General features: G+C 39.8%; 1 protein-coding gene across 1 annotated transcript in view; it reads right to left on the bottom strand.

The window, feature by feature from the left end:
* Positions 1–169: 169 nt before the first annotated feature.
* The window catches only part of ARID1B (AT-rich interaction domain 1B), a 33,436-nt gene continuing 18,093 nt past the window's right edge, over positions 170–15,512 (bottom strand). Inside the window, 9 exon segments of the mRNA XM_010707287.3 lie at positions 170–724; positions 727–1,990; positions 3,968–4,098; positions 4,973–5,762; positions 9,247–9,343; positions 10,882–10,998; positions 11,955–12,105; positions 13,837–14,009; positions 14,796–14,934. Of these exon segments, the coding sequence (XP_010705589.1) occupies positions 279–724; positions 727–1,990; positions 3,968–4,098; positions 4,973–5,762; positions 9,247–9,343; positions 10,882–10,998; positions 11,955–12,105; positions 13,837–14,009; positions 14,796–14,934 (3,308 nt within the window). The 3' untranslated portion in view covers positions 170–278.

Genomic DNA, 15,512 nt, shown 5'->3' with positions numbered 1-15,512 from the left:
AGTGTGACCTTTGAATGTACTAGACAGCAACTTTGGTTAAAAAAAAAATAAAATAAAAAGATGTACTTATACACATAGACAGCAAATATTAATTTCGTAACTGTTCAAATTAATAATTTCTTTAATTCCCAATTGGTAAATAGTGAATGGGGCAGAGGAGCAAAGATTCTTTTTTTTTTTTTAACCTTCTTCCTACGTTGGATAAACAAGAACAGAAAACAGCCAGTTATATGTGACCCTCTAATCTCCACTCACACATGCTTGGCTTCTCACTTATGTCATAACTGCCCAATCTGAAAAAGTACATCACAGATGACAGATGCAACCAGAGAGTTCAGGACAGCAGATATTGAGATATCCAGCAAACGACCCTCGTGCAAAAGGAACTCTGAGCGGTTCTCGTCCACTCTAGCCATGGCCAGCAAGGCCTTGGCCGCCCTGCACATCATGTCTACGCTAGGTGGCTCCAGAGGCGGAGGCTGCATGTGCATGAGGTTATGCTGGCTCTGCTGGTACTGGGCCATAGTGACCCCATCCTCCAGGAAGCTTATCAAGTTTCCGATGCTTCCCTTCTGCACAGCTATTGCCCTTGCTGCTAATGTGTCCCCCTGGGCAAGGTTCGATAAGAGCGCCATGGACATTTCTCGGCAGACCGGGTTTTTGCGGTCTCCAACGTACCTAACTAAAGTAGCGTAGAGTTTCTCCTGACGACTGAATGGGGGGTGGCCAAGATAAGGTCCACATTATTGTCCTGGATACTGAGCTTACACAGGGTCTCCAGCACAAGTCTCTGAGGCGAAAGAACTGAGTTGGGCCCCACGGTTGGAAAAGGATCCTGTGCCTCTGCAGATGGGCACACCATCCAGTGCAGCAAGCCATCCAAAATTGGCAAACAGATGCTTTCTGTGTAAGCAGACAAGTCTAGCTGCCCAGAAATGTTGGCTAATGTGACCAATGTATTATCCCTCAAGACCTCGAGGCAGTCCCACCACCACTCATCCTTGCTGCAGGCCACCCCTTTGTCCTCCTCTTCCTCCTTCTCGTAAGTCTGCGGCGCTCGCTTTCTTTCTGGATGCTCATGGTGAAGAAGGATCAGCTTTCCCAGGATCAGCACCAAGCCTGGATGTTTGGACATTTCGGTGTCGTTGCCAGGCACAAAAGACAAGCTACGGACGATATTTGACACACAGATGCAGCGTTTGGCCAAGGAGTCTTGCCAGTGAGTTATGGTGCATAGAGGAGTCTCATCCCGGCTCCTTGGCTCATCCTCTAGCAGTTTAATATTCCGGTGGCTTTTGGCTTGATGGATCCCAAAGGGAAATTTACTGCTCTCTGTTTGGGAACCAGAGTTTGAGTCTTCAGGCAATGCTCCTGGCCGAGCTGAGAGGACATCATCAATGGTTGCTGTTATACTTTTTTCTTGTTGTTCCTCAAATTCACCTTTCCCCTCAAGGTCTTTCTTTTTGCTTGGAGAGTTTGAGGGAGGAGGGGCTTTCCTGCGTGGAGGAATCTCCATCTTGCTTTCGAAATGAGTCTGGATATGCTCAGTTGTGTCACCACCACCAAGCTGCCAGTGGAGAAGTCCACTATCAAATTCCTGAACGCGTCCAAGTTTGTCAGATCGATCAACAACAAATAGATTATTTTTCTTTACAATCTTTATTGGCAGCTTGTCAAATTTACTGGCTTGTTTTGGCCTTTCGCTTGGATCAGCAATGGCACCAGGAGTGGAAAAAACAATGCTCTTTTCTTCTCCTTCTACGTTTTCATCATCCCCCTCCTCCTCCTCTTCATCAAAACAGTCAATACATTCGTCGTTCTCCTCTTTTCCAGTATCCTCTGCCAAGGACAGGCTATCATCTTTCTTGGCTGATTTGTGATCAAGTGCTTTGTGACCTGGATCTCCCACTTCATATTCCATAAGGATTCCAAAAATGTCAATCAGGCATTTTCTAAAATATTCTACTAAAAGCTCAAGAAATCCAGACAACTAAGGGGAGAAAAACAAACAAACAAACAACAACATAAAAAACAAATATTTTCGACTGCATGGAATTTCATATGGAATACTGAAGCGTGCAACTTCCTTCCTTTTGCTGTGGACTTGTGGCTAGGTCCTGTATGGCAGAAGTTAATCAAATGAAATTTTTCTAGTTTCTGTCCAATCAGTATGTAACACCAGACCACCCTGATTCCATTTGCTTAAATTGTAACAGGTATGAAAAGTACAGTACCTTTATTCATATGCACTAGCACCTTAGCTACTAGTTAGCCTAGTTGTTCCATCCTAGAAAATGCCTAATATAATTTATTGTCTCTTCAGAGTACTGAAGTTTCTAACCTTCTTTGCTTTTCTGAATTGTATATTTATTAGATTCCGGAAGTTGAGAATTCTTCAACTCTTCCTTTGTCTCTCAGTCTCCAAAATCAACTGTTCCATTAGAATCTGCAGTTCAGGTTCAAAGTACTGATATCCCAGATTAAGAACCCATCTCTACTGGCATGGCTCTCTTTTTGCCTGGCAATATCTAACAATTGTCACTGAGTCTGGTGGTGTAAGTTATCCTTCAGAAACAGTTTTCATTTAGCTTTAATCCTCTTAATTAACTTGTAATCATTTTCTCATGCAAAGGCAGTAGTTGGACTCGGTACTAATTTACCCTCAGTGGTTTTATTATTAAAAATTCTTTACTGCTATGATACATTCAGCCCAATTGCCTGCCTTTTAATGGTTGTTTTAATTGTGGGTTAATAGGTGTTTAGCAAAATGTATCCTTTTGCCCATTCTGTATTCTTACCATTGCCAAAAATTCCCAAGAAATGAGAACAAACAGATGCTTATAAGCTGCAGGAATTATCAATCATCATATGGAGTCCTGACTGATGCTGGAAATCCAGTTCAAGGCAAAAACAACCTCCAAAATCTGAAATAATCTGGTATTCTGTGCAATTTGCACAAGGTGTATTAATGCAGTCTCTAACAGAACTCAGAGGAGATTCATCTCCCTTAACTCCAAACACCTGCAATAGTTACAAACCTAACCTAATTGTCTAGATTCTTTTTATAATCAGTGATCTTTTAGAGGCCATTTCTGGGCTATGATTCATCTGACCTATTTTAGATCTCTACTTTAGGATGAGATGAATTATGCTACAGATACCCCTAGTTCTAAAGTTAGGTGGGATGAAATGTATCATCTGTGTCTGTATTTTTTTTTTAAAATGACATTATATTTAAAAAAAGATGAGTTACGCTGTTAGTAGCCAGGGAATGAGTGGAGCAGAGAAACTGCACAAATTTTAGATTACGTGCATTACCAGCACGCCATTTATAACAACCACCTAAGAGGCTGATAGGCAGAGCAGGGTTGAAAAATGCTGGGAGGGAGAGGGGCAAAAGCATACACTGTTAAATCGTATGTTACTATCCTGTGGGCAAACAGAGAATTTTAGCCTTTAACTGTTTGATAAACCTAGTATTTTTGTACAAGCTTACTTTGTGGGAAAAAGGAACACAAAATCCAACAAAGTATCTCACAGCCTCGCATAGGACTAATGAATAAGACAAATAACGACTGAAAGACAGTCTCAAATCTAACATCATTCTGCAATGATTTTTTTTGAATCTTCTTTTAGGCAAAATTACTAACACGCTGCTATTTTCTGGGATTATCCTCATTCAACAACAAATCTGAATTTACACATTAGTCTTTTGCCAGCATTAAAATTCTTACATTCCTATGTATCTCTTTCCACAAAAGATGTTCTCCTTTTAAGCTTATTATTTCCCCAATTCCACCCTCAAGTACATTTTGCTACTCACTGTTACTGATCATTATAAATTGAAGTTTCGCTGTATTCTGACTTGTGTTAATGTATTTTAAGAGACTTCAGCATTTTCATATCTATCTTATTAGCATTTTCTTTCCTTGCAAAGTTTAGAGGTGTATTTTGCTTTCCCACCTACCTGAGAGAGGTTGAACGTAGCGACAGTGCTATCATCATATAGAAGAATATTAATAGTGTCTAGCGCCCAGGTACTTTCAGCCAAAAGACCAGATTTAAGAGACATCATCACTCTCCAGGCCTCAGGAGTTACTGGAGAAAGAAAGGATAAGCATAAAACAGTATTAGTGCAACCTTTGAGAGTTGAAAATTTGTTAAGTTTTGAAAGAATAAACTGTGACATTCTGAGGATGCAAAATATATAGGAAATAGTTACTGAATAGTTACTGAAACACTGCTTAAGACCTTGAAGACCACTTAGCCCTGTTATGTTTTTCTGTAACTGTTACTTAGTGCTAATTCTGGAGAGCTTTTTAATGGGGCCATTCTTTCTGACCTTGCTGAAGAAATCATCTTACAAACTTTTGAGAAGCTAGCTATAACAAACAATACATAAATCAAGTGAAATATTCTGTCATGAATCTGGGAACCTGAGGTATGGGAACTTGAATGTGTGAAATGTAACAGGAATTCAAGATAAGAAGACAGTTAGGAAAGAATTTAGAAAGAAACAAAAGTGACAAATAATATGGCTTGAAAAAATGGGCTACTCAAGTAAGGCCGCTGTAAGGACACAGAGCAATAGCTCTGTTGTGAGCTTCCATGGAACGAGAACGTGGAAATCTTTGCTCACCTAAACGTTGCACCGGTGATTTAACAGATATTCTGATGGATCTTTCAACAAATAGTATTTGGAAGCCCGAGAAAAGCTTTATTTTTAATGTAATATTATACTTTTTGAGAACTCAGGTCTCCATAAAGAAAACTGATTTCATATAACGTTGAACTTGCTGGTATGAGATTTGTCATCCGCACTGATACATATGCTACTACATTTTTAGTGAACACATAATAGTTACCGAAGTTAAATACTTATCAAAGCAGTCTTAACATGTAAAAGAAACTAGAAACCAAAGTTCCTTTCTCCCAACTTGTTTTGGCATTTGGCTTTTGTTTTTATACTTACCAATATCTTTTGAGGTAATCTTTCGTCTTGGTTTTAAGACTGGTTGCGATGCTTCTACAGAGCCTGGGGGGAAGGTAATTTCTCGCCTAATCGGTGGTGGTTGGGGTGGAGGTCCTGTGACCTGTGACACTGGAACTGTGGGTATAACCTTTTGCATCTTCATGGAGGGTAGGAAAGGAGACTTGCTTGGAGACATACGGTTTTCCAAAGAGCGCTGGAAGGATGCTGGACTCGGAGCTCTAGAGATGTGATTTGGCATAGAGGGTGGTGTCTGGTAGGATGACTGAGGAGGCCTAGTGATAGGCTGCATGGAGGCTGAGGATGACATATAAGAAGGCTGACGTTGGTTGACATGAGAAGGCCACTGACTCTCGTGGTTTATCCTCTGGTCAGGTACCATCATATCATCAGTGCGATTCATCCCTGGATACGGTGGGGCCTGTGCAGGGCCTCCTGGACCTTGCCTATTCTGGTAAGGGTAAGGCATATCGTTTCGTGTTGGCCACATGTTCTGCTGAGGACCTTCAGTGGAGGACGACGACTGCATGGGGCCACCAATCATCTGGGGAGGTATTCCATGCTGCTGCATTTGTCCTGGGCCCTGCATCCTCTCCCTGTTATACGGATACGGATATTGTCCCTGCATAGGCCTCCTATCAGGCCCAGAATAAGCATTGCTGTACTGGTTATACATTTCTTGTTGCTGGTTGCCATACTGCATGTTATACATATCCCCTTCGTGGCGTTTGGCTGGAGGCCCATACATGCCGTCCATGTGTCGCTTGTAGTTCTGAAAAGAAAATCAGAAATAAAATTTGTCACTTTTACTACATACACAATAATAGAGATTGGCTGTAAGCTCATTTAAAAAGCTGAAGGCTCCTAGTTCTGGAGGGCTTGTGCTGATTCCAGTCAGGCACACATTGCTGTGATCGAGGCTTTCTATTTTAGCCTCTGCTGTGCTGCATTTATAACTTAATTTTAAAAGGAAACTTATCCTTGGGCTAAATTTTCTTATGCTTGCTCTTGTGTTCCCTCCTTTCCCTTTCCTATTCTGTCTGTCAGAAGAAATTCCATTGGCCACTTAAGACATGCATGAAAAGGCAACAGTCCTCACCAACAAGATATTTTCATTCCTTTTTTATGCTTAGTCTGCTAAGAAGACAAATCTTAAAAAAAGTCAAAACCACTCAATGATTTAATCTCTTAAAGGGACAAACACTGAGTGAACTCTTAAAATAACAAGATATGCTGCAAGCATGCATGTCTGAATGCTGGATATTATGACAGAGCATAAGAGACACACAATATATTTACCAGTAGAAGAAAATGTTCCCCTGCCTTTGTTACTCCACATAATTCTCTGAAACACAGTCATAGAATCATAGAATCACAAGGTTGGAAGGGAACTATAAGATCATCTAGTCCAACCGTCTTTTCATCACCACTGCTACCACAAGCTACTGAAGTCCAGTCCTGCTTGGGCAACCAGCCCTCCTTCCCAAATCATCCTAATCACATTTAATTTATTGCGAGATTATTTTAGCAACTGCTCACATCAAAATGTCCTATTCTGGCTCATGCAGGTTCTCACACTGCTGATCAGTAATGAGTGAAGCAACGTTCCCTTCTTGTTTTTCACCCTCTCAATTGGGGAATGTTGTGTGAGGTAAGCTGTTATACAGTCAGGGGAGTCGAGCTGTTTATAAATCATACAACTTCTCTGCATTTAAGACAGCAAGACAAAAAAAGATGGGTTGTGTTTTGAGGAGAAAGTAAGTGATAAAGTTTGCAGGGGTCCTTAGATCTTCAGGGAGTCTGATGCACAGTTCAAACTACCTCGAATGCTCTCAAGCAAAAAACATTTGAATTAAATTGGCAATTTCTGAATATATGATGTGTGGTAAATTCAAAGTTATGGCTCCCATGGTATCTATATCTACATATAGATAAAATTCTGTATGTATTCTATATGGGTCAGTTAAAACAGCTCTGGGATTCATAAACTCATCTTCCAAATTTGGTGCACATAAAACTGCAACTGCTGAATTGCTTGAAAGTATATGTATTTTTAACTTGCTATAGAGCTGCCTGGCTACCTAAGAAAAACCTATTTTCAGTCTTACATAAACTACTTGCTGTGGTAAATTCCACGCTTTGGGCCAATTCATACATTAAGAACTGCCTCAGTAGTTGCCACACCTAAAAAGAAGGTGCTTGTTTTGCTACAGTGATTCCACATGCTTAAAGCAGACACCCGAGAATGAAGCAAGTGCCTTTTTAAAGGCAGATCAGAGCTGTCCTTTATGCAGTGGCAAGATGCTTAATGGCAACCAAGTGCTGAGGACAGTGATGCGCCTCAATTCCCATTCCTGTGTAAGGGTTCAGCAGGTGACTAAGGCTGCACAATGTGAGTCTCCCCACTGGGAAAGGGGAGTTGTGAGACCTCGCAGAAGACAAAACTACACTAACACTGGTAACCTGCCGTGTAACAACTCTCAGCCTGTAAGCATTCATACAAGAACTGAAAAACCTGGCTTTGTTAGCCCCAGGGGTTCATGCACAAAGCACCTCCTTCCCAGCCATTCCCTAGCCTTCAGGCTACGGATAAAACTCTGAAAGGGTTATTTTTCACATTCTTCTTGAACCATTACAGGGTGAAACCTAGGAAATTGAAAGAATATGGTGGGAGCAACCTGGTCTTTAGCTAGGTGGAAAAGGGGAATGCTCTGGGAGTGGGAGCCCTTTCTGAGGGGGGCAAGGTCAGGATTCTCACCTTTCACTCTTCTATGTTTTTTTTGCATTCATGCTTGAATGCATTAAGCATTCAAGAGCCATTATACAAAGCATATAAACAGCAACAGAGACAGGGCCCAATGTATACTTTCATAAATTCTAGTTGCCTCTTCGTTTTAACGAATATATACTTCACATACAACCTACATATTTTAGCATGGAGTATCAGAAACTCTTCTATTACGTATCTTCGCAATTTTCCCACTGAATCACCTTGACTGCTCATATGTGTTCATAATAAAGAGCAAAAAAACAGTTTTTTGATTACACTATTTCAGAGATCCTATGAACTAAAGAGACTGGCAAGAAATCAAACTTTGTAAACATTTTTAGTATGATGTAACCTAAGATCTCAATTTTTTTTCTTTCTTTTTTTTTTTTAAAGTCTGAATTTCCTAGCGAATCACAGTATCACCAAGCTTGGAAAAGGCCCCTAAGATCATCCACAGTCCAACCATCCTCCTGTCACCAATATTTTCCACTAAACCACATCCCTCAGTACAACATCTAAACACTTCTTGAACACCTCCAGGGGTGGTGATCCCACCACCTCCCTGGGCAGTCCATTCCAGCAGCTGACCACTGGCTCAGAGAAGTGAAATGCTAACCCAGACAGAAAAGGACTACCTATAAGTAGCTGAAAACAAGTGCATTTTGATAATTCTATCACAAGGAAATGCCTTCTATTTTGGAAGCTAGCTGCAATTATTCTGCGTCTAGAACTGACTTCATAATGAATTTCAGAATGAAACTACAATCTTGTTGAAGTCATCAGAGTTTTGTCATTAACTTAAAATATGTTATTTTACCCACAAAGCAGTTATGATACATCTTACAAAAACCTTAATTATTAGTATAATTTGTATTTACAAAGATTTTATAAACAGAGACTGAAATGTACAGTTGTTTAAACTATTATTAAGACTAAAACATTTTTCTCATGTATTTGTAACATATTAGTAGAGAGAAAATACAGGGAAAATACCATCTGATATATATTTAAGATACATAACTCAGGTGACCCACCACAGCATTCTAAGTAACTGTGAGTACTGCATGTTTTACTCTGTTCTGGTTTTCTGTTGGGTTCACTTGGCTACGTGACGTAATTTGAGTCAATCTGCCAGTCAAGCAATACTTTCCAATTTGCCTCTGAAAGTGAGGCAGCATCACTCTAGCCTATTAATTATACTTTCCCACTCTGCTGATTATTAGCTTGGGACATTCACTTGATTCAAAGCCACAAAACTTCTAGAACTTCTGTTAAAATTTATGCCCTTCCAGGTGTAAAGAACATAATCTCCTATAGCTGCATACATGCTGCTTATCCTTACGGGCTGTGATTCTGACCCGAACTACAGTGCTCCTCTATGCCAAAAGACATACATTCCATCAACAAAGTTTTGAGTGTATACAGAATTTTTGACCGGCATTTATTAAAAAAATATTATGAATGTAGCTCTTTTCTCTTCTCCTACCTGCTGCTGTGGATACATTCCAGGTTGATGTCCTCCATACGGTGGCTGTCCTGAGGGAGGTCCTTGTCCTGGATACTGCTGCCCATATGGTTCATGCCTAAAATGAAGCATTCAAATCAACACTTAGAGCTGCTGGAGTTTCTAAGACACCAGGAAAAGAACATGCTGTCTTGATCTTGCACCTTGAAGATACTTGTCATTTGGAATCGTGGTGAAGACATGGTGTGGGATGGTCCAGAGACTAATACAGTAAGCTCTGCTGGAGCTGGCAGTGGAAAGAGGAAAGCAAAGCAGATAGAAGGAAAGAAGCAATGAAGATGCAGTGGAGAGATTTAGGAGTAGTGTTAGAAATGGGAATAGTGTACGGTCAGCAAAGAGGTAAGAAAGGCAGCTGCAGTGACACTAGGAACCAGTCATAGCAGGATAAATTCCTGATGTATATAGCTCAAAGGTTGAGCACGTCAAGATTGCTTTTTTACAGTGCAGGTTTCCAAGAAGACTACTTTCTGGATTAAGACTGTAATAAATGTATAGGTATATAGGTTAAGTACACAAACAATACCTAACTGCTAATTTGAAAAGAAATTCTAAGATTCTAAATGGTGATATGTGCTATAGTATGTAGCATTTAAACACATCTTCACTGAGTAAAAACAGCACTCTTACAATTTTGTAATCAATCATGTACAATCATGTAATTTTTAACTAAAGGTACATAATGAGGCATGCACAAGAGGCAGAGCTGAGCTGCACTTGGAAACTTACCTGTGGCCTTTTATGACCTCTGAGGGGCACTGCAGTGCAACTGCAGTATTTTTAGCACATCTGAATGAAATTTTATTTGCGGAAATGAAGTAATTGGAAAGTATTAAGACTAAAACATTAACACTGTCTTGCAGACCAGTACGTGAGTAATTACACTCTGTACATAACCAGTAAGAACTTATCTATTTGAGTGTAAGAATGGAAATAATATATCACAGAGAGTCTGAGAAACAAAACAGGATTAGGGAACCCGATGTGTTAAATGAACTGATGAGACATGGCTTTTTCGAAAGCAGAGAAAATACATATATTTTTGTGCCTCGATGAGAGTGAAAGCAATAGTTTTTCAGTATCTCCTAAAACGTTGACGTAGATGAAAATACCTGGCAACAGTTACACAAACCATATAACTGACAGGAATTGCTTACAATCATCCAAGATTGGATGTACAATTAGATGAAACTGGGCAAAGGTACATGTATTATATATATATAAGGAAATTTTCTAAATGTTAGTTTGGTTAGGCACAGGATAACCACAATCCAAAAGAAACTGGAAGCTTCAGAATAGGTGTCATTCAATACTGCACTGAAGAATTTGGCCTGTACATTCAGTTCAGTGTTGGCAAGGAGATATGGTAGTATGCATGCTCCTTTTCTAACATCTATGATTCTACAGCTACACGAAGTCAACCATTTTCCCAATCCTCTGTTACCCTCCAGAAACTGAACCAATGGTAAAAACCTAAATAAGAGCAGGCAAAGCATAAGCAACACCAAGAAGTCGCATATTCTATGTGCCCTCATAGAGTCTGCTAGCACTCATTAGCTGGTTATTGAAGATATTACAAACAGAGAAATCAATGTTCACCTTTGCTGGCCAGGGTAACGATTAGGAGAGTACATGCTTGGGTCACTGTTTGAAGGCACCATGTTGCTTTGACCAGGTGGTCCCATACTGCCTTCAGGACCCAGCCCATGATCCGACCTAAAAAATGACAAAGGAAACCCCATTCTGTAAAAAGTACTTATTCTCCAAAATCATATCCCTTAAAGAAAACATTCTCTTGACTTATCATCTTCCACTTTAATTAGATTTCCCAGCACATGACCTGTTGAGTAGCATTACAGTTGTGTTACTCCACACACCTACTACTTCGAGCTATGAGAAAAAACTGCTCCACTGCTGCACTCGGAAGACTCACACTATGTAACTTTAGCTGCCACAAGGAAACAAAAAGGGAAGCTAGGGTACACAAGCTAATGAAAGTAAAAGTGGGAATATTGCCAGAGCTGCAAAAGCTACTCAAATACTTAATATAATCCAAACATTCTCCAACGTCTCTGCTTGCTATAACAGTGTTCAGTTGTCAGATGTTTCACTCTTCCTTTTTTTTTAATTCCAAAGGCTTTCCTGGGATAAACAAAGAGAACCAAATTTATTTTTGCTTACTTCACTGAAAGCAAACTTATGAGGGCCCTGACAGACACACTGAACTACTAGTGCCCCTATAGCTCAGACAACAGACTCCAGGATCTCCAAAGAGAATTCACTAACAGACCACAATACAAACACAGGCTGTGCATTTTGTTTTTCAGAAAAAGCCCACCAACAACTGTTTAGGTGAAAACATGGTAAGAATACTCAAATGCTACTTTCTGCCATCACAGCCCAGTACAACAGCCAGCTGAAGACAGCTGTCAAACACACCCACTTGCTGATCTGCTGCAGCTTGAGTGATTTAGAAGGTTTAACAATTCCTCCTTATTAATTCCTGTGAACAGCTAGATGCAGTCATTACCAATGGTTTAACTCCCAGTGACTTAGTACAATGCTGTAGGAAATACAGGCTGCCACGTTCTCTGCAATGTGAGATGGGAAAATGAGAGGGGAGATGATGGCTTTCACTAACGGCCTTTGCTTTTTCCTGAAGAAAAACTCACCTCCTGTCATAGCCACTTCCATAAGAGAACTGCTGTCGCTGGCTCATGCTCATGTTGGACATGGCTCCAGATGGACTCTGGTTATACATTTCCTGTATTCCACTGTTAGGCATTTGTCCAGGGGTCATGAAAGGCTCGTTGCTTCCAGGCACTGCAACAGTAAAGGAAATTAAATATATTATTCTAGGGGTTTGAAAATATCTTTCTATTAAATGATATATTTTAAAATAATGTTCAGATTTCTAACACTGCCAAGGAGAATTAGCTGGTGTCTGACAAGCTCTCCAGGGCCTGATGAAAACTCATGAAGTACTACCACTACTAAGATGATGGTTATAATAATATATAGGAGCTGCAAGTGAAGAGAATAATCTTATCATACCAAACCAAGCTCATCAGGCATTGAGGCAGCTTCTTCCCTGAGGTCTTTATAGCTGAAGATGAACTTGCTCTTGCTCTTTTCACCCCCAAAAATGCTAAATATGAATTCAAAAGTAAATCTTACAAAATAGATGAACATAAATCTCATAGTTTGGATTATAAAGCTGAAGGAATCAGGCTCTTCTTTTTTCCTATAAAGCACTCATGTATATATTTATAAATATATATACATAAACTTGCTCACAGAAAGGTTACTGTACCCTAAAGTAGCTTCTTGAGCAGAATGGGCATATTCTAAAGGTCCAAGAAAAGACACATGTAGTATTATATTTCATATAAATCCCCGGACAGAGTAAGTGACTATCCTTTAGTCCTTTCTTGCAGATACTAAACAGACAGACATTTCTGTTTTGACTTAAAGTAAATATGATACATATGACAAAGTGCAATAAACCCACTTAATCTCATGTGGATACAATAATTAAAATGAATCTAAGACAGAGAGGACCTTCCTCTTATTCCAAATGTGTTTTACTAATGACTACAGCTCAGGTAACATGATTTAAAGGAAAGGTTTGAAAAAATTTTATCAGGATAGCTAGCTATCTCCTCACTGCAACACATATGAGGCAGCTTGATCTTGGTAAGTCCCTTCCAGCTGAACTGTTCTAGTCTAGTCTAATCTAGTCTGGTCTCATCTGGTCTCATCTGGTCATCCCTCTTCCTTTGATTTCTAGACCTCTTATTCCCGCTTCTCCCTTTTGTTCTCTTTCAATTTCCACTTCTTAATTTCACCTCCTTCATCTGCTCTTCTCTTTGCAGTGTGAGTCCTGTTTGTATTCTGACTTCCCACTTTCCTACATACGTGGTATACAAGATTGATTCACTTTAAGCACATTTTACAATATCCACACAAACATCTGTAAGTTAATTGCCCCAAGGGACAAAAGTCAGGCTTGACATTAGTTTTGGTTTTTGCTTTCTAAAAATAGTGTGTTTATCACCTTTTGTCAGGGGTTGTCCAAATGACATGAGTTAGTTTTCCTATGCTGAAAAATATGTAAATTAGGACAGCATTAGTAGACTTGCTCAGTTGCACACAGTGTCCAGCTGTATCACAATCAGGCCTGTTTCTTCACAGCTTCATCTTCCAGCATTGAAGATAGGCAGTTGCTACCCACACTCATAAAGCATACTGCATTGCATAAAATCCCTAGGAATTTATGCCATCATTCCTGAAATTTGTTCCTAGAAGCAGTTTTAGGAAACAGTTAAGACTAAAATACACAGCATGACCTTGAGAAGGGAAAATATGGCCAGAGTAGAATTGAACGATTGCACTGGATCTGCCTTTTTGCTAAAAGAATGTAGCTGTTTTTGCAGCAAGAATTCTGCTGTTTTGCCAACAGGAGAATCAGCTAGGCATGCAGCTCATTCGGATGAGTGGAGTGTTCCAATAACATCTATGTGAGTAGGAAAGAAGATGCCACAAAGAAAATACCTTTTCTCATTCCACCAAAAGGATCTTTATTCGGCTCGTATGGCATCCTTCCCATCATATCTGGCATGTTTATTCCCTGCTGGTATGGTGCATTTGGCGTCATGGAGTTTCGCTTCGGGAATGCTGATTCACTTACATCAGAAAAGGGATCATGCACACTAACTGCGCTGTTTCTAGCAGATGAGAAAAAGGAGGCATTAACATCATCGTGTATTCATAAGAACTGTGAAAACAGACCACCTTACAAAACACTGCTGCGTTTGTCAGTGATCACCACAGGATACATCTGAGGAAGCAGCAAACAACTTTCACAATCATTAAAGAACCTACCCTTTTTTTCCCCAAGCTTATCTGGGTACTTACCTGAACGATCAGGGCTTTCCACCTAAATGTGCATGTTCCTATTAGCCATGTAAAAGTCTAAACTTTTCTGAAATTTCACAACGCTGTGTTCCTCACATACACATAAGCTTCATATGCTGTGTCAAATTAGTATTACTTTTTATCTGTTTCATATAGTCCTCCTGAAGACTAAACAGCTACTTCATTTACCTTCCTAATATCATTTCTGAAAAGGATCTCTTGGTCCATCCAGCTGAATCCTCTGCTATCTCATTGTTACTGTAATACTTTTTTGATAATAATCTGAATCTGTGCGCCCAGGAAGGAAAGCTGTGGTTCTAAAGTGCTGTTACTGGTTTCAACCTCCCACCCCAATCTTCACATGTTCACATCCTCTAGCTTGCACTAGTGCTTGTTTGATCCTTCCCTGCTATTGCAGCTCCTAATCCTTCCTCCCTTTCCTTCTCTTCCCTCCAGAAAGAGATGATTTTTTGCCACTTCTAAGGCTGGGTTGGCTCACCACATAATCAGATGAATGCCTGTATAGTTGAGAAAAACTAACTTTAACTGCTTAGAATAACAGCATAAGAGAAAATGAAGCAAAGCCTATTTCATACCTGCCACCCTGCATAGGTGTCATCTGTCCATGAGGTGTTGATGCTGGTGTTGGAGGTTTCAAATCGCCTGGCACTTCTGTCATGGAATTACTGCCAGTAGACTGCGGAGTCTGTGGGCCTTGCAAGGAACCAGAATTAGCTGGAAGATTAAAGAAAAAGGAAATATTAGAAGGTAGCAGCCAAATTACTGCAGAAATAATAATAGTCAGTGAGAGAAACTGGTTGTTTCCCTCAACAGCCTGCTTATACCATGCATCTCTACTTTGTAACTTCCATAAAATCCTCTGAGACCAGGATATGCTGTGAGGTAATAGCCATCATCTTTCCTAGAACCACAAATTTAAATCGCTGCCTGAAGCAACAGGAATAGAAATCATCTAGATGAAGGATCAATTAAATCACAGGTCAGAGGTACAAAGTTAATTGTCTATAGTTTACAACAGAGTAGATGAAAGTTGTTCTTTCTTCGGCACAGCTTCTTTATATATATGATCACTACCACAATACAGATATTTATAAAGCAAATTTCAACCAGAAGCTTTTTCTACAAATTTAAACCACTGTATTAATATAAGAACATAATCTATTTTATTACTAAAAGGCAGGAATTTCTGAGATGAAACATGGCTAATAGTTAGGGGCACACTGCAACCCTATGCTATCTTTGAGACAATGTGGCAAAAGATTGAATTCAAGAAATTTAGAAGGCCATCTGGG

Source organism: Meleagris gallopavo, chromosome 2 (genome assembly GCF_000146605.3).
Source record: "Meleagris gallopavo isolate NT-WF06-2002-E0010 breed Aviagen turkey brand Nicholas breeding stock chromosome 2, Turkey_5.1, whole genome shotgun sequence".
Taxonomy (NCBI): Eukaryota; Metazoa; Chordata; class Aves; order Galliformes; family Phasianidae; genus Meleagris; species Meleagris gallopavo.
The sequence above is the reverse complement of the archived record's forward strand: the minus strand, read 5'-3'. Positions and strand labels throughout refer to the sequence as shown.